The sequence below is a fragment of the Ursus americanus genome, chromosome 2 (assembly GCF_024610735.1).
Source record: "Ursus americanus isolate L20-20 chromosome 2, mUrsAme1.1.p, whole genome shotgun sequence".
Taxonomy (NCBI): Eukaryota; Metazoa; Chordata; class Mammalia; order Carnivora; family Ursidae; genus Ursus; species Ursus americanus.
Window position 1 is genome coordinate 76063703 of NC_142128.1, and position 22918 is coordinate 76086620.

At 48.2% G+C, this 22918-nt stretch overlaps 1 protein-coding gene across 2 annotated transcripts; it reads left to right on the forward strand.

The window, feature by feature from the left end:
- Positions 1 to 1923: 1923 nt before the first annotated feature.
- SERTAD4 (SERTA domain containing 4) lies at positions 1924 to 12914 on the forward strand. Of its 2 annotated transcripts, XM_045787831.2 has the most exons (4): positions 1924 to 2064; positions 7047 to 7238; positions 8411 to 8526; positions 10403 to 12914. In XM_045787831.2, the coding sequence occupies exons 2-4, from the start codon at positions 7064 to 7066 to the stop codon at positions 11162 to 11164; spliced, it is 1053 nt and encodes a 350-aa protein (XP_045643787.1). In that variant the 5' UTR covers positions 1924 to 2064; positions 7047 to 7063; the 3' UTR covers positions 11165 to 12914. The 2 variants fall into 2 exon arrangements, with proteins under 2 accessions (XP_045643787.1, XP_087714045.1); XM_087857919.1 differs by lacking the exon at positions 1924 to 2064 and having other exon boundaries at positions 2976 to 7238.
- Positions 12915 to 22918: the final 10004 nt, after the last annotated feature.

The window sequence follows — 22918 nt, forward strand, 5'->3', positions numbered from 1 at the left end:
CTCACATTTAGTTCTTCATTTGAGTTAGACACTAACCAGTTTTAGGTACTGATTTTGACTTTCGAGTACTCGCACCGCTTTAAATGCCCTTGTGCGTTTCCTTAACCTCTTGCCCCCACCCAAATGAAAATGATGTTCTGCCCATAAGCTGGGCATGTTACACCCACTGATTGCGCAAAATGGCATCTTTACAGTTCGTAAGTTCTTATCATAATGGCCTATGTCGTACATGAGCCAATGCAATTTAATATGGTCTTAATATGGTTCAGAATAAAGCCAAGATGGATGCCCAATTCCCAATTTTAGGCATGCAACCCCGAAATGTCTTTTTGGACCAAATGAAATAATGCTCCTGGAAGTCTGTTGAGTTAGTCTGTTTTCAGCATAATTGCCTTCTCTCAGCTTCCTAATACCCTTAAAACCTCTGAGAGTCTTTAAATGTACAAAGTTCAACAAAAATACCTTCGAAGTAGATTAGTTCTAATTATGTCTAATATTTGTTTGCTGCTTTATTGAATCAACTACATTTGTTTAAAAAAGAAAAGAAATTCACTTAACTGCACGTCAGTCACCCAAATTTTAAGTGTACAAATGAAATGGAAAACATTTATTACACAAATTTAATTTCAATTCTAAGAAATAAACATGCAAATTAGATAGAGTTCAATTTGCAGATGCTAATCCTCATCCTTGATCTTATTCCTTTCCTCCCTGATTTTCAGTCTGTGCCTCTCCTTGATTCCTAGGGAGCCAGGCAGCAAGAGGTTTGGTTTTTCACAGTCGGTGGATCACTGTTTTAAAGAAGTGTTATATTTAGCACATCTGGCATAGTAGCAGTAAACAAACATTATAGTCTTTGTAACACTTTTGTGCAGGTGCCTTCCCCCTGATTTTATTAGGTCTATGCCTTCCCAGCCTCTGTGTTCATTACACCTGAAATGACCCATCTCGGCTATGGAGGAGTCCCTAGACATAAGTTATGAATTAATGTTTCAAAAAACAAACTCCAATTGAGCCTAATACAGGGGAAAATTACTATTTGCAAAATAATGTGATTCCGGGGCTTAAATTACATTCCCTTGACCAACGACAACCTCCTTTATTACTTTTTTATTTCCTGGAGGTTTTCCCTGGAGGCTCCCCACCCAGAAAGAGTTGCCAATTCAAGTTGCAGTAGGACCAATGTTGCTTTTTTTTTTTTTACATATGCAGCTCCGGAGGGGAACGGGCGGGGGCGGGCGGCGAGGGGAGAATAACTGCTTGGTCCTGCAAAGACATCTGTTTCTCATCTCCGTTTGCTGTGGCAAAGGAGAAGAAAGTCTTTTGCAAAGGGTGGGAAAGGCACAGATTTTTTTTTTTTAATCACACGCACACACAACAACAACAGAACTAAACCAAATAAAAAAAAAAGAGAGAGAGAGAAGACATCTCAGAAGGTTGCAGAGTGAATACGTTATCCGGCTGGAGCGAGCCCCCAGGGCTAGGGCGGGAGCCGGGGAGCGCGTGGGGTCTGGGCTGCGGGCTGGAGCTGGGCCCGCGTGTCCCCGGGCACCGGGAGGGGAGGGGAGGGGAGAAAGGGGAGGAGAGGGAGGAGGGAGGGCGGGAAGGAGGGAAGGAGGCAGGGGGCGGGCTGGGGTGGGGGTGAGGGGAAGGCGCCCCGTGTGCTGCCTGAGGAGCGGCGGCGGCGGCGGGAGCAGAGGGAGGGCGGGAGAGCGGGCGCGCTTGTCATGTTCCCTCTCTCACCCTGGGGGCATCCTGCAGAACCTCTCCTCGGAAATCCACGGGGAAATGGCAAACAGGATTGACGGGTTTCACACGCTCCTCGCTAGACAGAGCCGCTCATTACCATAACCGTCTGCAGCGACGGCGGCGCGGCGCCCGAGTCGCGGCGGCGGGACCAGCCGGGACCCTCGCCCGCCGCGCACCAGCGTCCACCGCCGACCGGGCCGCCGGGCCGGGCCGGGCCCCGCGCGACTGTGCACCGGCGGCCGGGCTGGCGCCGAGCCCAGAGCGGACCAGCGGCCGCGCGAGCGCTCCGGCCGCCGCCTCCCGGCTGACCCCGCGGTAAGAGCCGGGCCGGGCGCGGGCGGCGAGGCCAGGGCGGGCGGAGGGCGAGGGCCGGTCCCCGCGGGCGTTTGCGCGCGTCCACTGGCACCCCCGCGGCCTCCCGCGCGCCTTCCTCGCGCTGGGGCTGCGCCGGGGCTGCCGAGTGGACGCGCGCCGGCCGGAGCGGGACCTGGGCGGCGCGAGGACCAGGACACCGCCGGGGCGGAGCGGCGGCGCGGGCTTTTCCCGGGGCTGGCGTGCGCCGCGGGGCCTTTACCGGGGCGGGAACCGCTGCCGCCTGCGCGCACTGAGCCGAGTCCGGGGGCGGGTGGGGATGGCAGTCCCGGTGAGCCCCCAGGGTCCTCGGCTGCTGCTCCCTTCCTTCCCCTAGGGAACGGGGGGTCAGTAGGAGGGATGCCCCGGGGTCAGGTCGCCGCGGCGCTGGGCAGGTGGAGAGGGAGGGATTGTGGATGTCAGGAGAGCGCGTCTGCGAGAAAAAAGGAATAGCTGCAGGAGCTGACACCTTCTGTCCTCCGCCACCTCCGCCCCCGCACTCTCCTCCCCGGCAGCCGAGCCGCGCTGCGGGCGGCGGCGGCTGCTCTGTCCTCAGCTCACCTCCCCGGCGGGCTCGGCTGCTGCCCGCCTGGTCCACGCCTCCGCCTCTCTCCTCCCTTCCTCCCCTCCCGCCTCCTGGGCCCTAGCAACTTTCCTGAGTGCCCGGCTGGGGCCACGGAGGCGGGGGGGGGGGGAGAGGCTGCCCCCGGGCCCAGGGTGGCGCGGACAGGGCAGCCGCCCGCGGGTGGTGCGGGCGCTGTCCCCCGGCGCCCGGGTCCCACGGCCGCGCAGGACGCTCCCGCAGCCGCGGGCTCCGAGTGGGCTGGGCCGGCGAGGGAGGGAGGGCCGGGCAGGCATCTGCTGCGGGCTGGAGCGCGGGGCCCGGGCCAGCCTCGCCAGAGCCCTGCCAGCCGCCGTGAGTCATTTCCTTGGAATCCTACCTTTGGTGTTTATTTCCCTTAGAAGGAAACTTGTTTAAAAAAAAAAAAAGAAGAAGAAGAAAAGAAAGAAAGAGTAATAATAGCTCTTATTCTTCAGGAGAGGCGCACGGCTCCGGCACCGTGGAAAGACAACTTGCCTTTGTTCCCAGACACTTGGGGTGGTGTTTACTTTCTCCTTCGGCCGGCGGCCGGCAGGGCTCCGCTCGCTACCCGGGAAGGGGCCCAGGGGCGGCGGCACCGACCCCTGGGGGTGTGTCTGTGCGGGAGCCCGGACGCGGTGCCTGCAGGGATTCGGTTCTCCAAACCTCACCACCCCAGTCTTGGGCCTGGGATGGGGAGACCTGGCGCCAGGGCTCGGACACCCGTACACCCCATCTTCTCCTTCAGGCCCAGCACCCGCGTTCCTAGCCCCAGGACCTGACCTAAAGCTCCTGGCCTCTCGAAGCTACAGCTGAGAAACGCACTTCCCGGGGCAGACAGGTGTACTGCAGGGACTGGCAGAAAAGCGACATCTGTCTATTTAGACGGGTTGAAGGATTTTCTTCCACCCATTCAGCCCCTTCCATCACCACCACCAGCAGCTGGACGAGCTGTTGGCATCTTGTTAAGCACAGCGTCGAGGTCGGGGGCTTGATTGCACCTGGGCAGCACACTGAAGACTGCCAGCACCAAAGGTGCATTGGAAATATCAGCCCTTTACGGCTCTGCGTCTCAGTGTGGGAATCAGATCTCTAAGGGCTATAATGCTCTTAGTGTTCTCTAACTTCCAGTGAGAGATGGGGGGAGGGGTGGGCAAAGAATGACCAGGAGCCCCTGTTAGATTCAAGGTGCCACTAAACCTAGCTAGCCTGTTCTGTGTGCCAGCCATTCCTATTAGCATTAGAATGGCTCTCAGGAAAGAACAAGCCTAACTCATCTGGAAAAACCAAATTGTATAGCAACGCCTGGTAACTTTACGATGAACATTTGCTGGAAAATCATGACATTTAGCCCTCAGCCTTCTGGGAATGCTTGAGGTGTCATTGCACTACTTCCAGTGGGTTTCAGAGCAGATATGCTGGAGCCTGGGCATGGGAGGTTATTTTTTTGTTTTAAACCCATGTATAGACCAAACACACTTGAACAGCCTTCTTTTGACTCTACTCACTTCTGATGTTAAAAAAAAACAAATTTTACCATAAATGTACATCTTTGGGGTTATATCTAATATTAGCAGCACGTGGATTGAAACTTCTGCACTCGGTAGCAGAATTACAATGTAAATTTCATCATACAGAGAATAATAACGGTTTGGATCTGCACATATAATACACATGAAGAGTCATGTGAAACAGTGGTGCATAGCACCACACACTCCCAGGGCTTCACGAATGTGGCACTTGCCTTCTTAATTTATTAACATCCCGGCATAATTTCTCAATAGACTAGAAAGAAAGGCTCAACTGCAAAATCTCCTCCCCACTCCCAAATAATCCGGAGTCATTCCTGTTTTGTTGAGACTTAGAAATATCGTTTGTGGCACTGAGCTTCTCCGGCTTAGGAGTTTGTGTGTAAAAGTTTCCAGTTCAAGAAAGAAAAACTTAAGAGAAATCAGATATCGTAATGGAAAGAAAGAGCCAAGGTAAAAGGACTATGCTGTGTTTCAAGTTCAGATGCATCCTGATAGGATTTCATATGCTGGAATCAATACTAACAAATAGAAACCCTGAAATCCTTAACAACCAAAAAAGCTACAATGATAAGTCATTAAAATGGAAACAAACTCTTAGGAACATAAAATAGCACAGGGCCCATATAATGTCCTATTAAACAAAGGTAATGGCTTCTAGGGGGCCTACAAATGCTTCACTTTCTTAAGGGGCGTGGATTTGTCAACCTCCTCTGGTTTTATGTCATAAAAGTTCAACATAGACAAAAAGCTTGGGTCCTATTCCCAGAATCCAGCACAAAAGTGAGTGTGAATTTCAAGCTGGAAAATACTGTTGCAGTCAGTGAGAGAGGGCTACTGACAAAAAGCTATAATTCATGAGCTCCTGGCAATAGCACTTACTGATAAAACTGTCTTTTATAATAGGTTAAGAAATTAGACCATTTATGAGAGTCTCCCAGGGAATAAATTATCATGAGGTTTGATACCTTGTTTGGATGCCGAGTTTGAGGGGTGATAGACAGAATAGCTTAGTTTATCAAATCAATGTAGTGTAAATTTTTTGATGACTCAAGAGCAAAATAAATGGCATGTCCCACCATTTCCTCTTAGAAAATAATCGAACCTCTCTCTCTCTTTTTTCTTCTTTTTTTTTTGTAATAAGGTTTTACTTGCAGTGAGTCCCTGGCTGCTGCCTCTTTGGGGGGCATTTTAAAAGAGAAAGGGATAGGTGGGTTAGCAGCCCAAATCAGCTGGGTCCTCATGCCAGCCACTGACACGGACATTTCCCCTGTTCATCCTTCGGTGAGGTTGGGACGGAAATTAGGATCTCAAAGAGAAGCCTGGGTAAAGGATGGAGTCATTGCTGCCAAGAGCTGCTCTGTTAGCCGTTAGAATCTTGTCACTTCAGTGAAGCCATTTCCCCTTCCCCTGGTGGTTTTCCTCCTTGTACCTGGAAGTGGACCCTTGTTAGAACACATAGGTAATCATAATCTCTCGCTGGACAGCAGTGGATTCACCCTTTCCCAAAAACGTTAGGAGCTGCGTAATTTGAAGAAGAAAGCATGCACTAGACCCTTAGCATATATTTGAAAGACAATCAATCTTCAGAAAGCAGGCCTGACATCGCTCTTTGCGACAGTTCTTTAAATGGCGAAGTGGGATAGTGGAGGTTCAGGTCTTGTAAAAGGAACCAGCGGTTAATAAGGTGCAGAGGCTTCTCTGCTGTCACCACTGATCTCTGGCCCGTTGGTCTTTTTGACGGAGAATCAAACTCGCCTCCCCCTTGAACTCACCCTTGACCCTGCCTTGAACCTTAGCTGGGACCAGGTGAAGACCCCGCACCCCGGTGGAAATGGCCCACACCACCTAAGTCATGCAGGAGCCGCACGGGCATCAGGGAGCAGAGGCTCCCAAGTCTCCCCGCAGGCCCCAGGCAGGGGCGTGAACTGGAGAGGAGGGCCGCACTGTGGTGCCTCTTGGAAAGTTCCTGCCTTGTGCCTGGGCCTTGCCGAGGAAAGAGTTGTCGGCTGCCTCTGGCCCTCAAGCCCTGGCTCCTGTTTAATATTCTGCCTGCTCCGTGGATGTTGTGCTTGGCTCCTGTGGGGCTGCGACTCCCGGCTTGAAACTGGAGCCAATTTTCTGTCTTCATCTTACAGTGTTTTGACTGGAGGCAGATCCAGTTCAGGCCGATCAGGGCTGGTGGAAACAACTACCAAGTGTGTCTCTGTCTGCTTCGTTTTGGGAGAAGAAAGTGGAGGGAGCCCCAGAATGTTGTAGAGAAACTGGCCCTGCGGAAAGGAGAGAAGGAGGGGGCAGCCGCACAGCCCCAAGTCCACCGAGCCGAGCCGAAGTAGGGATTAGGGTGGAGATTTCGGCCTCCCCACCCTTTCCGTTTGATTGATTAGCGGATTGCATCAAAGGAGACTCTGGGGGGGATTGACTAGAAAATTGATTTTGCCTTATTAATAGAAAGGAAGCGCAAGGGTTTTGGACATGCCTCTTAGCGGTACATTTTCTGCGGGAAGGTCAGGGGGAAAATGTGTCTAGGAGGCAAAGCAGCTGTCTCAAAGAGGGCTGAGGGGAATCTGAGAACAATAAGAAATGGGATTTTAAAGAACCGCCCATGAAATGCAGATTGCTGAACACAGAGGCTGAGCTAATAGCAGCGAGAGAGTTTGCTGAGGTTTTCTTTGAAAAAATAATAAAATGTTTCAGGGTGAAGGGGAGGACCGAGAAGTAAGTTTCCCAAAGCAAAGGAATGAAAATGCCAAGGCCATCCCCTGGCTTACTCTTGATTAGGGCTGTTTTCCTTCTTTTTCTCTTTCTTTCTTTCTTTCTTTTTTTTTTTTTTTTAGATCTGAGGCTGTCAGAGATGACTCTGGTTCTGTCCATGAATAGATTCTGCGAGCCCATTGTCTCGGAAGGAGCTGCTGAAATTGCTGGGTACCAGACACTATGGGAGGCTGACAGCTACGGAGGCCCGAGCCCCCCTGGGCCAGCACAGGCTCCTCTGCAGGGAGACCGGGGAGCCGGTCCCCCACTGGCAGGTACTGCCCTTGACCTTCCCCCGCCCCCCACTGCCCTCTGCAGCTCTGCAGCCAGACTAGTGTCTGGGGCACCCTTCTGAGCTGAGAGAGCTCCTGTTCCAGGGACTTCCCAGGCTGTCTGTTCACCTCTCATAAGTGAGTCCAGGGCTCCAGGGAGAGGGTCAGAGGTGATAACTTAAATTGCATTCAGACGAGTCTACACTTCTGCTGCTTCATGTGTAAGTCATGCCACCTATATTTTTAAAAGAACCAAACTTGATTTTTGAAACCCTGAGTTTGGGTTTTGGTTTTTCACCCTGTGGAACTGCATGGTTCTCTCAGAGCTACACGACCCCTGGTGAGCTTGACAATGAAATCTTTATCCCCTGAGACATAAAGGACTCTGCACTTTGGGCCAGAAGCTGTGTGTCTCCTCTTTTCATTAAGCACACAATTGGCTTTCGTATTCAGAGGGAAAATTTTTTAAATACAGAAGTATGTTCTTCCTGATTCTTTATTCTTCTATCCTAAGGTAAGTTCCTTGGATTTTTTGTGTAATACTACTTTAAAGAAAAAAACCCCCTACAATGTAAACTGTGTACTCCTTGAAGTTCATTTGGGATTAAAAGCTCTGTTCTTTCAAAATTAGACCCTACTTTAACCCATGGTTGACACGTTACATTTTTGAAAGAGTACAGAAGGACTCAAATTTTAATTTTAAGTTAAATTTTTTAATTTCATATTTTGAAAAGAGGACTATTCTAACTCTAATGTGCAGAGAGTCATTTGCTTTCTTACCCACAGCCGATAACATTTTAAAGTCATTTGGTTATTAGTTCTTACAGTTAAAGATGTATACATTTGAGCAGTGGACTTAATTAAACAATTTGAATCGATACTATCCTCCCCTTTCTGAATTTTGCTGTTTGTGCATAGAATTAAGATTCGGAGTATTTCGTAAATGCTGACATAGGTCATTTTCCTTTATGACTACCTAGAAATCCTGGCCTAGCCTGGGTCACAGAATTCTGTATGATAGCAAATATTAAGACAAATGTTTATTTTTAATCATCCCATGTACAGACAGATATGTAGCCAAGTTATCTTCTATAAGGAAATTAAAGGAAAGTATTTTGTTTGGAGAACCTTTGGCAAACCGCATGTCATTTGTCATATCTGATTTATTACCACAGGATCACATTACAGGGGAATTTCAAATCCTATAACAACATCCAAGATCACATACTTTAAGAGGAAGTATGTGGAAGAAGAGGATTTTCACCCACCACTCAGCAGCTGTAGCCATAAAGTATGTTTTTTTAATAGTCATTATTTTTATTAAGAGTTTAAGATACTTAGTTGCTTGATCCATTTCCAGAAATTAAATTGTTCCACCCAAGCAATGGAAATGAGCCACTTCTCAGCAGAACCATATTAATCGTTGTCACTTTTTTGGGTCCTCTGTTATTTTCACAAGTAGTCAAAAAAAGAGCCAGCAGGAGCTCCTCTACCCAGAAATAACAAAATTATATAATCCAAGGAACATCTTTTTTACAAATGACTTGATTGTTGTCAAGTCGTGTCAGTGGTTATGAGCAGTCCCATGTTTTCACCTGTATACCGAAATGCACTGTTCTTTCCTGACATCTCCCCCCTCTCCACTCTCTAGGTCTCAAGGCCAAAGCCCCTTCTGTGTGTGCCCGCCTGGGAGCTGTTCCCTAGGGCCTCTTTTGACCCCTTAGAGGTAGACTCACTATCCCTTGAATGTGTGGATGCAAGTAGAAACACGCACTTCATCGTACACTCATCACATAGGTGTAGTTTGTTAAAATATGTAATTCATTCCCTAGAAAAGACCACAGCTAACTCTTCTGCATGGTTAAGAAGAAAATAATGGGATCCAGGAAGTGCCTAGAAGTATGAAACTGGCCACCTAAGCTTTTCAAATACCAGTTCTTTTTCCTTATGTTTCTCTTCCTTTAAAAACTATCTACAGATTTAATCAAGGAGGGTGTAACCCAGACCATAGTTGTCTGAGATGCAGAGAGGGTTTTTAATGTTTCAATTCATCTTCGTCTGTGTCTCCTCTTACCCCCTCTCCTTGCCACCCCACAAGCCTGTCCTTCAGCTGTTACCTTGACCTTGCTCATAAAGATGTCGACATGCATTGACAGGTGCTGGGCTTTTCTCTGAATGTATAGTTCCTGCCTTTGGTTAGCCTGGGCTGGATTTGTTCACAGTTCCTCAGGTCATGCTACCAGGTGACTTTTTTTTTTTTTTTTTTTTAATGACCTGGAAGAGCTGGTTGCCCAGACATAATCAGTTTATTTCCTCTTTCATTTCTGTGTTATGGTTGTAGCCGTTTCCGAGTGGCTGCTGGATTTGTACCAGTCATCACCCCAGTGATAGTATCACACTGCTCAGAAGTGAGTCTTCTCATTTCCTCCCTGTATCTCTCCTCCTGCCTGGCCCCAGAAGGAAGACTGCTTTGCCCCTTCCACCGACAGAGACTTTCAGGGCCTCAATTATTGTTGTCCCTCAATCAAGTAAGGATAATTACAAGTGTGAAAGCCAGAGGGACAGTACTGAACGCAGCTCTCATGCTCCTGGCCAGGGTTTGAAGTAGACTTCCTATGACCTGCATTTTGACATCCTTCCAAAGACACTTAACGGACATATAATACATGAGTATGCGTGTGCGCGCACATGGGTTAGTATACACACACGTAAAACTTCAAGTGTTCTAAGAGTACTGCTTGATGGGTTTCACAGAGTGAACATATCCCTGTAACTAGCATCCAGATCAAGAAACAACATAACCAGCAACTGAGAACCCCTCCTTGTGCGCCTCGTTACTACCTCTCTGCCCTCCGGAGAAACTGCTCCCCTGAATTCTAGCAGAGCAGATGAGTGTTGTGTGTTTTGGCATCTCCCTCACTGGGCCACAGAAGCTCAGACGACCTGACCTGTCCCTGCTGTGGTCTGCCCTGGGACCCAATCCCACGCTGTCGAGGCGGGAAGGGCGGGTCATTAGCAGCACTAGGGACAGCATCCCTAAATGAACCTGGGAGAAACAGGACCCCAGCATTCCCAGATCCAGCAACTGCCCAGGAAGAAATATACTGTGATGGCATGTTTACATAGCCCATATCCTCTAAGTTTTCTCTTCCTTTTTTCATTTTTAGACCATCTCGATTTTTGAGGAACGAGCCCATATCCTGTATATGTCATTAGAAAAGCTCAAGTTTATCGATGATCCTGAAGTGTACCTCCGGAGATCTGTCCTTATAAACAACTTGATGAAACGGATCCATGGCGAAATTATCATGCAGAATAACTGGTGCTTTCCTGCCTGCTCGTTCAATGGCACCTCTACCCAAGAGTGGCTTATGGCTCAAGACTGCCCTTACCGAAAACGACCGCGGATGGCCAAAGAGGAGTGTGAGAAGTTCCATGCCTGCTGCTTTTACCAAGAATGTGGTGGTCACTACCTAAACCTACCCCTTTCTGTCCATGCTAGTGTCGGAAGTGCCTCCACCACTGCCCCCTCTTCCTCCTCATCTTCCTCTTCCTCCCCCCCTCTGCCTTTACCGAGTTGTTCCCACCAGGTGGATTTCGATGTAGGCAGCGCACCTGTTTACAAGAGTGATGGCCAGGTTCCCGCCAATGAAATCTTTGTCACTGATGTCAGGTCACTAGGTGTTGAGGAAAAGGCCACATTCAGTGATGAGAAGGCAAATAATGACACCGATAGGGATGGTGGCCCCCTAAGCCATGAACCTGTGGGAAACGACCTTGCTTTTGAGTGCAAAGGCCAATTTTATGATTATTTTGAGACTGGATATAATGACAAAAGCAATGTGAGTGAGTCTTGGAAAAAGTCCTTAAGGAAAAAGGAGCCTTCACCAAGTAACAAGCCGTGCTGTGGCAAAGGGAATAAACTATGAGCCATCTTTTCACCGAACTCCGGAAGCATGCCCAGCATGATCAATTAGCTCTCATAAATTTTATTTTGAATGGATTTTATAGTTTTGTACAACTGATAAAATTATGCCATGAACACGCCGTGTCGTTTTAATGCCTGGAGAGCAGACTGCATACAACAGATGTATAGTAGGCATCAGCGAGCTACTTACAAATGTGGTGAGGTTACCAAGAGAACAGTCGACTTAATGCTTAAAAGTATACCTTCGTTTTCTCACAGAAAAGGTCAGTAGATCAGACTGGGGGACAAGGTGCCCTTGTGATCTTTCCATGACCCCCAAGGAGCCTGTCACTAGCCAAGAAACGGCAACATGTGTGCCAATTAATTAGGTAGGTAGTTGGTGAGCAAAGCAACATAACCAACAAAGGATGTCTGCTTCTTCTCTATGATACCGTATTTTTTTCTGAATAAAAGACTGAAGACAGGGAGCTAGATGAAGTGGCTTCACCGTGCCGTTAAGGACTTGTCTTGAACAGTCTTGCATGACAGATGAAAATAGGATGTAACATAATGAAACACCTGTCTAGGTGCGGCAATCAACAATGTGTGTAGAAGGGTAATCCCTGCGAGTTCCTGGCTTGCCTGTGATGCGTGATGAGGCAGTTAGAGAGGTGTTATACAGGGCGATTTTTGGTGCCTTACTTTATCTTAATTTTTGCCAATGTGAAAATTAAGGATAAATCAGAGTTACAGCAGGGATTTAACAAACAGGAAAAAAAATACACAGGGTGGATCAATATTGTTTGGAAACCGTTCACTTCGAAACTATTGTGTTCAACTTTTGATTCAACATCTCTACTCTTCCTTTGTTTTTGATGCCCAATTGCTTTTGGATTTGGCATTTTTAGAAAGGGATGGGGGAAACAATAGAGCTGTTAGAAACCAGCACTAAGCTGCTTGAGCTTTTCTATGGCAACGGGTCTGTTGCTGGGGTTGGGGGTTTTGGGGTTTTGGGTTGTTTTGTTTTGTTTTCTTGTCCGATGAAGTTCATGAACCAGTGGCATGCATTATACTTTAATCTGTTTTGCATCATTTCACTCGTTTAGATTATAAAAGCATGTGGTTTTTTATATATGACTTTTGCTGTTGATTAAGAAGCACAATGTTAATAAATGATGTGGTGATCAATAAGGTTTTATCTTAAAGAATGTAAAGACTTTAGTTTTTGGAAAGTTATTTTGGAGAAATGGGACTCAGTTGGCAATAGTTACTATGTATTTGGTCAACAGTGTTCTCAATGATTTCTTTAATTTGTACATTTGCAAGAGTGTTCAGAGTGCCCCTCTGACCGTCCGTCCTCCTACTCCAGCCAACTCCTGCTAAACTGTATTCCAATTTCCAAGGTTGCTAATTGACTTGGGCCTCCTTAAACAATACTTCACAGGAACCAAATGCCAAACGGAGGAAAGAAGTAAGTCCTCCCAGTTTCTCCAAGATAAAGCTTTTTTATTATTGCTGTTAATATTAAATATAGGTCTCATTCATACAGTGTATGAGTAGGGTCGTCATTTGGACAATGTCCACAAGGACCAATTTTTAAACATGTTCTTGTGTTATGGCTAAATAGTCTAGTAATGTTTTGTCCTTTATTTTCAATATTTGATAAACATTTGATGTTGAAAACTTAGATGGTAGATGCTTGTATATGAACGTGTTGTAATAAAGTGAGGTTTTCTTGATATATATTTATTAAAATGATCAAAATTCACAAAGATTTTCTTATTTGAATGATCGTCGGCAATGTTTCTCTTTTCCTTTGCTCTTTCTCCTTTAAAAAACTCAAAATGTCTAGGGGGCAGTGGCCACACGGGCGTTCTCAAAATGAGAGACTACTTTAAGAGGTCAACCTGACAGGTGTTTTGGAGTGGTCTTAGGTTTCTGTGGATTAAGAAGCCAATGTTCATAAATGATGTGGTTGGTTATCAAGAAGCTTTTATCCTAAAGGATCTAAAGATTTTTCATTTTTACAAAGTTTCTGACCAAAAAAAAAAAAAAAGTATAACATAGATACTGAATGAATCTTGGCTGATTGCTTTATGAAATGTCAAATTGTCAAAACGATGACACGTACATCAATGGTCAAACAGCTATAGATTATTGCTGGTGGTATTCCATACAACTCTGTATGAAGGTTATTCTTAGAGGCTAATATTTTATTTGGTCAAGGGAGAAAGCTAGTTGGGTGCTTAATTGTCAAAGGTAACATTCTTATTATGAATGTAATACATCCTAGAGATTTAAATATGAAAGAGATGACATCCTTTTGCTTTTTAGAAGCCCCCAGCATTATCAGATGATGTTCCTTCTGATGGCCAAAGCTGTAAAAGGACAGAGCTGGTGAGTTTCCACGGCACTCACCTGAGCTGCGGGCTCAGGCATCCGCTCAGCAGAACCCGCTGAGCTGCTCTGCTAGACGGTTAGGGGCCTTTGAATTCAGCAGCATTAAAATCTGTAATTTTTAGTCATCGAGTTTTTGTCTCTAAGACATTTCTAGCATACCAAAAGACATGCCTCGTCCCCATTCCCCTGAAAAACCCCCTAAACACCCATCCAAATAAGAATGTTCCTTTTGTTGGTATGAGAGCATTTAGGGCCTCTTACGAGCCTGTATCACCATTGTTTTCTATACACAAACAATGAATCATGGAACACTACATTAATAACTAATGATGTACTGTATGGTCAGTAACATATAATAAATAAACATTTGAAAAACAAAAACAACAAAAAAGATACTCAGTTCGATTTTTCCAGGTGGCCAAGGCACAGATAATAATTTATTAACTGGGTTCTATAGTGCTGTCTCAGAGACTGGTAAAGCTGAGACACTCTTCACCCCACACTCTGTCTACCCACCTAAGACCGCCTTTTCTCACTGCTGTGCTTTGCTTTAACGAGAACCTGATAGGGCAGATTCCAGACTTTAAAAGTTAAATGAGGGGAAATCTTCACTTAAGAAAATGGCCCAGCTCCCCCAAGAATGTCTTTAATTGCTACTCCCTGAGGCATCTAGGTGCACCTCGTTAACCAAATCATTAACCTTCGCCTCTGGTCCTTCCTCTCTAAAAGTGTGATGGTAGAAGATTGTCTGGCAGAGGCACTTTAAAAGAGCACAGATATCATCGTCCTACGCTTCCAACTCTTAAAACCCTGTTATTCTGTCCTTCACCTTGAAGGGGTCCCAAGGACAGGATTACAGTGGCCAGGACTTGGGAGGAAGGTAGGTAGAAAAACTCAAAACTGATGGAAGTGACTACCTGACGGCCAGTCACTAATTAGGGTAAAGCATCTTTGGTACGATCTTTTAAGACAAAAGAGATTCAGAACATTTGGTTTAATAAGGGCAGAAGCAAGTGAATGAAGCTTTATTTTCAGAGATCATAGTTAACTCCATTAAGCAGGGTGGCCCACCCCTCCAATCATGAACTTGTACTACAGCTCCACTTAATGACTTCCTCTCCGTGTGTCTAGAGAAGAGCTGAGAACAACTTGTAGCAGACATGGGCGTTAAGAGATGTCAACTTCACAATAAATATCAGACAAGGATATAAGGATTCCCATGCCGCGCTGCTAGGCTTTTATATTCCTCAAACAAGTTGTGAGCAGAACACGTTTTTGAAAATAATTAGTTGTTCAAATCCATTTTTATGACAGCCCCTTAAACTTGAAGCCATTTCATTCGTAGTTAAGGTTCTCCCTGCCAATTTTGCTAGGCTGTTTCAAAAATGAGGATGCAGCAGGCCCTGAACAATGGTGGCTTAAACGAAGTGCAGGACTGTCCGTGAAGAGAGGAATGGCATCAGTATTTCTGTGATGAGACACAATGTACGGTTTCTAGTAATTCCTTTTAAGATCGCTGCGTTTTTGATTGTGGTTTATCATCTTTTAAGTTACTCCTCAAGGCCTCCATTGCTTCCCTGCTGTTACAGTGTGTAAGCCAGGTCGATTATCCGCACATGGCTAACACCGCTCCATCGGATGGGAGAGCTACATGACCAAGGGTGACACAGTTACTCCTTTAGAGATTGTTTCCAGCCCTGTGTACATGCCAGATTTCAACTGGGAGAATGCACTTAGGAAAAGCACTTGAAAAGATGTAAGTTATGAACACTTGAATCTCGCATCCTGCCATAAAGTGCACCAGCAAGTGAGTTTAATAAAACATGCTGTTTAAAATAGTCTGTAATTTCCTGTTTCTGCATTTCCCTTCAGAATCTGTGACAGGCTGAAGAACCATGACTACACGAAGGGCATTTGCACAAGCTCGTCTGGTGGTGTTTGCAAACCATTGCTAAGAGCTTCATCTTCTTTGGTAAACAATTCTCTGGTGGGCTGTCTATGGTTGTTGGTTTTGTTCCTTGGTGTTGGTCCAGTTTGTTAATTTTGAAAATGCAAACTACTTATTCATAGCCTGGAAACACCTGCTTTTGACCGCAGTGAAACTGATAGAACGTATGGAGATGAATTAGTCATTGCTCATAAAAGTACCACGTTTTTCTCAACCCCATTTTTATAACCGTTCCCTTGACTTAAAATTATAAAATCTTATAAAATGCCATGTTTTGGGGGATAGAACACACATTGAAAACTTGCAGGGACATAAGTTGTGATCCTGCTTCCTGCCAAGATCCCAAGACAATGGACAAATAGCGAAATTTGGGAGAGACCCGATCTGCCCTGAAGGCCCTGTGCTGCCCTGACTGGCTTGGGTTCAACAGGCATTGCCCTCGTCCGGGTCATTCCATGGCAGCGTGCGGGTCCAAGCATCAGGCATGTGATATTCCTTGCCCCCGCTGATACCAGCCTGAGGACTCCTACTGTAGATGTTTTCTGAGGTCAGTGCAACGAGCTACAATCAGATGTGACTTAACTCTGTATCCTGGCAATCAAGAAGCAGAGCTTTCTTAGTGCACCTGACCCAGCACTCGGGCATCTATAGCTTCCCCAAAACTCACAAAACACCTGTGTGCATGACAGGGAAGAGAGGGAGAATGACAGGCTATCAGGCACGGGATTTCAGCAAAAGGTTGGGCGTAGCTTTCTGACGGAGTAGAGTGCAAGAAGTCTGAGGTAGTGCCCCGCATGCATTGCAGAGTGAACTCACTTTCTTTAAGGAAAAGTCTAAAGACGAAAAGGGAAAGACCTTCCTTTTATTTATTTATTTATTTTTTCTGATCAACTTCTTTAGGAAGACAGGAAAACCATTTCAGGGACTAAAGGATTTCCTTTATGTTTTTGCAAGAAGAGAGAAAGGGCTTGTCTGTTCTTTCTGGGAGCTGGGAGGGTTTCACAATATTTTCCAAGCCCTTAGATGTTGTGATTTTCAATTAATCCACCAAACGATCTTTGTGACTGGGTTTAGTTATTAGCCCAAGGTACCTCTCTCCTGTTCAGTTCCATGGCACAGCGGTTGTGGGTTTCCTTGGGAGACTGGAATATAGCAGAGGGTTAAGAGTGGGGTTTGGAATCACTGCCTAGATGCAAATCCCAGCTCTGCCACTGTAGCTGTGCAGTCTTGACCTTGGCCCCGCAGCCCCTTGGCTTCTTGGTGCCTTGATTTCCTTGTCTGTAAAATGGGGTGACATAATGTACACACTTGGCAAGTTTGCCAGGATTAAAGACTTTAATATCAGGGAGTGCCTGGCCCCTGCCTGGATGCATGTGATGGGAATGCAGTAAATTCCCAACGCGTGACATCTCCGCTAATGTCCGGACACCCTGAAGGCGGGACCTTGACAGTACAGATTCTCCTTTTTGTAAAATGCGTTCAGCCTTTTCGGTTCTGTAGACCAAGCTTGAAACAAATACGGAGATGATGTCAAGCCTGCAGACCTAGGACCCTCAGGCAGCTATGAAAAGAGTCACTGGTGTTCTTGAGATATTTTTAACATATCGAAAGGTTTACTGGAAATCATAAAATTTCCTGAAAGCAGTTGCATAGGCTAACCCATGGCGGATTTCTTTACTGCTGCTTGGAATTGAACCAGCTCTGGGTTAACACAGCACAAATCAAGAAGAAACTTTGGGAAATGAAGGCATTATCCTTAATAAATACAATTGGTTTCATAGATAGGATTTCTCAGAGCACTGACTATCTGAAGGGAATAAGAGGTATCCCTTATAAATGAAAAGGTGGAAAACCATTAACCTCTGACTCATCCCTAGGTTTTGTCAAAGTTCAAGCTTATTCAATTATGGTATTATTCTCTTAGATTTAGTTTTTACTCCGAAAAAAAATACAGCATTTAAAATATGGATAATTTAGACCCAAAATTATTTCTAGTGTTCCTATATCTGGTAATGGAGACCAAGGAATTATTTTCTTTTGGATAATCGTAACTTGGAGGACATGGCCTACCATAAAATAACTAAGACACAGTTTTCACCTATTAGATCTCAATTTAAAAAGCAGATTAGCTGGGGCCCCTGGGTGGCTCAGTCAGTCAGGCATCTGCCTTTGGCTCAGGTCATGATCTCAGGGTCCTGGGATCCAGCCCTGCATCGAGCTCTCTGCTCAGTGGGGAGCCTGTTTCTCCCTCTGTCTCTCCCTCTGCCTCTGCCTCTGCCTACTTGTGATCACTCTCTGTCAGATCAATAAATAAAATCTTTAAAAAAAATAAAAAGCTGATCAGCTAGGGAGTGTTTATTCCTACTTCAACATGTCATCCTTTTCTATGTTGCCTTTAAACTCAGAGCCCAACGGATGGCTTCCAAATAGGATTCCCTTTAACAAATGACATTTCCATCCCTCTTAACTTTTCAAGAGCTTGTATTTTTCCATAGGGTGAGGAACACTTGTAGTGACGCTTGCTGACTGGTAGGTCTGAAATGAGAACCAAACTGAACCATATGGTTGAAGAATGAGAAACAGGCACCTAAATATAATGAAAGAAAATGCAGTGTTGTACCATGACCCTTCCAAGACTTCTCTGCAACAGGTTCTCCTCCTACCCCAGCAGGCTCTAGGATCTCACGAGTGGCACCAGTAGTTGCTATTTCAGCTGAGAGAGGCACTGGGAAGCCAGGACACCTCAGTCTGCCCGGGGAGATCTCGGCGGGCCATCTCCCAATCCTTGTCCTCTCTGTGTCTGGACACCCAGCAGCTAGAGTAGATATTTTATTTTCCTGGGGGTAAAAACCCAACCAGTAAGGATGATTGATTTGAATTTTCAACCAGTCCAGCCTTAACCCAGCTGGTTTTAGCCAAGATGACTTAGTGTAGAGGGGCAGTGAGGGAGGGGGGTGGGGGCATCTCTCTGCTCTGGAAACAGTGTTGGTCCCTGCATGGGAACGACCCATAAAGAAATCCTGGGGCCATCAGTCCTTCTGGGTATTGTAATGGATGAATAAATAGACACATGCTAGGAAGAACGCTGGGATGGAATCTGTAAGAATTGATTGATTTCCAACTCTTCTCATTACAGATCAAAAAAGGTTTATAATAACTCAATCATTCTAAAATGTTCTAACTTTTTATTTCCCTGCAGTCTATTGTATTGATTTCTGATCAAATGACTGCTTTCTTAACAACAAAATTATTACCGAGTTAATGTTGCGAGCACTAGAGTAGGAGTTAGGAGACAGGTTCTTGCCCATTCCTACCACCCACTAGCTGTCTAACCATGACAAACCCCTTAACATCTCTGGGTCTTAATATCCCATCTGTCAAACGATGAGGCTGGACTCAGAGAACATCTAAGATTGGTCTCTCCTGGCCCTAATATTTGTGATTCTAACAACCAACGGATCTTTCTGAAGATTTCCACCTGCATTTTCTACACACATCACCCCATCATTTCCTTCCCTATAATGCCTCCCCATCACCTCCACTTCCCCCTGCCCCCAGTGAAACCAAGAAACTGCTTCTGGACGTTCCTTAAAAGAATACATCTCTTAGTTTTCCTGTCCAGAATGATTTTCTGCATATGGCTGCTAACCTATTGTCTGAAATACATTCCTCCAGATAGGCCATACTCCCCCGCGGTGTCTCAGTACAGCCTCCTCCCCCTCCCTCCCCAGTGCGCCCCCCCCCCCACATTAGCCCATTAGCTCCACACATTCCGAGCCAGCCAGCCACAGCGCTGCTCCTCCTGGCACAAAGTTATCCTCTCCTTCGAGCAACCAGCCTGCCTGCCCTACGCAGGCAGGAGATCCGCGAACCCTCTTCTCTCTCATGTTTATGAGTAATAAAATAGCGGACTTTCCCCCTTCTTTTTATGAAGACAGTCCTTGCAGCTGTGACTATAACTGTTGTTGGTTTTTTTCATACGAGCCAAGATTATGGTCCCATAACCCAATTAGTGTCATTTGGTGGTGGTCCAAGTGCTTCCCCTGCACGAGTTTTAATTTGGGGATCCCCGGAGGCTGCACTCCACATCTGTAGCCGGCCTGTTCTTCCTCTCCCCTTATTTGCTCGAGGTTTATGGGAGGATTAGCTGTGTGGTCTGGGAGGCGGCTGCTTCTCTTTCATCCGCACTGCTCTCGAGCCGCGGAGGAGCCTTTTACTTTTCATCAAGCCCTGGCACCTGGAGGGCGGGCAGCCGGGGCGACTGGAATGAATCAGTGGATGCCCTACAGGCCCCGAGGGGCGCGGCCCTACAAGCGTGGGGGAGGGGAGGACGCGGGGAAGGATGATTATTGGGCCGCTCACCCCCTCGCCAGGCTGGGCCAGGCCAGGATCCCGGGTGCAGGGCGCGGAGCCCCCACCCCCACCCCGCCCCCACTCCATGGCTGGCGAGGGCTGGCGAGGGCTCCCGGCGCTCATTGTGCAGGCAGCTGGCACCAGCTGGGAAGGGGAATTAGCATAACAAAGAGCCGGAGCGAGCGCGGCGCGGCCCGGCGGGGGCTCTGCGGAGCGCCCGGGGCTCGGAGGAGCCGCGCTGTCACCGGCAGCGGAGCGCCCAGGGCCGGCGGGCCGGAGACCCTCGGAGCGCCAGGGCCGGGCCCCACCGCGGGTGTCCACGCCAGCGGGGGGTCTGCGGGCGTCCCGGACGCGAGGCTCGCCCGGGGAAGACAGGCGGTGTGGGTGTGAGTGGCCTTGACGGCGTGAATGGGGTGTGTGTGTGTGTGTGTATGTGTGTGTGTGTGAGCGTGGGCCCCTCTGAGTGAGCGTGCGTGTGTGCCTGGGCGTGCATGTGGCTGTGTTCGCGGGCATGTGAGTGTTGTGCGAAGGGGCCACCTGCAGACGGGAGGGGACCCACCTGCTCCCTCCTCTCCCTCCCCACCAAGGCCTCTTTGTTTATTCCTTCAGCGGAACTGGTTCTCAACTCTAGCTGCACCGAGGAACCCCTGGGGAGCTTTGACGCAGCACCCAGGCCCCGGCCCCACCCCGGAGACTCGCGGGTAATTGGCCCCCGCTGAGGTCTCCGTTGCGCCTTCGGGCGCTGACCTGGGGGCACGAGAGCCCCGGGTGCAGGGAGGGACTGGCCGAGCCTTGGGTTAGGGCCCTGAAGCTTCTCCCTCGCCTTCTCTGGTGAGTGCACGGCCCTCCGACCCTAGCGCTTCTGTCCCAAGTTTCCGACTGGGCCACCTCACCGCCCTTGTTGCATTACAGTCCTTAACAGTCGCTCCGTGGGACGAAACTAAAGCTCAGTAAAGAGTCACAAAAGGTCGGCAACGCAGCGGACCCAGCTGGAGCCCAGAGCTGTGGGCCCACGTTCTTTCCACTGTCATATTTAAAAATATGTTTAATACGCTGCCGACCAGGTCCCTAGAAGGACCCTGGGAGGACAGTGGGGAAGAGGAGAGGGGCTCAGAGCACAGATGGACCCACGGCCGGAGAAGGCAGACACAGCCCAGACGACGTCCCCGGAAAATGCCCGAGGCCTCTCCTCCGGCCCGGATTTCCCCACCACCTTCGATCCGAGTTGCCCCCTCTCCCCTCCCCCGTCCCGCGTATTGCCTTCGGTCGCGGTGCAGCCCCCTCCAGACTCTGGCTCCCAGGCTCCCTACAGGAAAAGATGACAGCGCAAGCCTTTCGCCGTCACCCAGGAGCTGTCGGCAGCTGTGCAGCCGGGGGCAGGGTGGGGAGGGGCCGGGGAGAGGGCCTCAGCCGGGGACCCAGGGACCCGGAGATGGGGGACTGGGGAGCTACACCTACACGCCTCGAGCCTCAGCGCCTGGGTCTCGCCTCGCTACCCCGCGCCCCGCTTCTTCCTTGCGGGAGCCGCGTTGTCTCCGAGGCTCCTCATGCGTTTCGCGACAGGAGTCCCTTGCCTCGGCTGCCTGCACAGCCCTCCCGGAGAGGGAGGAGAGGAGAACTGCACTGAGCTGCGTGGCTCTGCCAGTCCCACGCTCCCGCGTTACCCAGAGCTGTGCGTTGCCAAGAGTGCAGGCTCCGTCAGGTGACTTCGCACCACCACGCTCCAAGAGGGGTGGGGACCTCTGAGGCCACCCGGGCCCACCACCCACCCTTCTCACAGTCTGGGAGGCCGAGGCCCAGGGAGATGAAGTGACTCTTGAGGTTTCACAGGCCTCTGACTGCCTGCCCAGCTTTGTTCCGTCGACACCGGGCTCTCTGACTGGCAAACCCCTGTGATTATTTTCCCGGCCCATATTCGGCAGTGAGAACCCCAGTGTTGGGGACATGAGCAGTCCTAGCAATGCAGGCAGCATTGGGTCCTGGAGGCACCTGGAGAGGGAAAGGGCTGAAACGTGGGCCCCCAGCCAGAGTGCCACCCCATTTGAATTCAGGAGTGGGGCAGGTGAACTGGTGGCCCACAGGGCTGGCGATGGCTGCTGTTATTATTATTAAGAGTTCAGAATTCTCCTAGGTTCTAACAACTGTGTTCATTCTCAATAAATGGTTTCTTAATAATCGTTTTAATTAGCAAAAAGGCTGTCTTATTAAAGCTAATTAAAGGCAATTTGGGAACCTTATTTTCATACAATCATAAAATTAGAGAAACAAGAAGCTGGAGAAATGAGGAATGTCTCAGGCTTTCTGCAGAGGGGGCAGGGAGGAGCTGGGAAGGGAAAGCCTATCCCCAAGTCAGGCCTGCGGGGCAGGAGTGCCCGGTGGGTGCGCTGCTCTTGCGTTCTGGGGGGGCAGCCACAGGGAGCCACCCTCTGTTCCCATCCTTGAAATCTCGGATCACCAGAACTTCTCTCCCCTCTGCTCCCCCAGCTGGTTACTCCCCTCCCTCTGGTTATCTCTAACTTGAAAATGTAGTACCATCACAGCTGACCTATCCTAGACCTCACTCCTTCCCTCCCATCCATTCTGTGTCTGATTGTCCTAAGTCACCAGCCTAACAGGTATTATTAACTTTTCAGGCCTGACTTTTAATACACTCCAAACTTTGCCCAACCCCACCTTCTGCTCCAGCCTCGTTGGTTCCCCGATGTCCTCTCCTGATGACCTGCTCCTTCCCACCTCCCAGCCCTCACCCCTGTTTTTCCCTTAGCCTGAGATGACCTCTCCCTGTCCCATGAAGAGTAACTCCCCCTCAAGGCCAATTCAAGGTCCACTTTCTGTGTGACGCCTTCCTGGGCTATTACAGGCTGTTCCATGAGGTATAAGATGTAAGATTCCCCCCCGCTCCGTAATGAGTTTGCAATGAGAATCTTAGATTTGGGGGTTTTGTTTTGTTTTTAGAAAGGCATTAGAAGTAGGAATTAACCATGGATTTTGGAATCAGAGACCTTAGTTACAGGCCTGGCTTCACATCAATTTGTGACCACAGGACAATGGTTTATGGGCACATACTTTCTATAA

Bases quoted from the DNA above. Each gene is read 5' to 3' on its own strand.
- SERTAD4 (XM_087857919.1), top strand. From the start codon at position 6,950: ATGAAAATGCCAAGGCCATCCCCTGGCTTACTCTTGATTAGGGCTGTT. The intron at 7,239-8,410 runs GTACTGCCCTTG...TTATTACCACAG, and splicing joins AGCCGGTCCCCCACTGGCAG to GATCACATTACAGGGGAATT. The intron at 8,527-10,402 runs GTATGTTTTTTT...TTTCATTTTTAG, and splicing joins TCAGCAGCTGTAGCCATAAA to ACCATCTCGATTTTTGAGGA.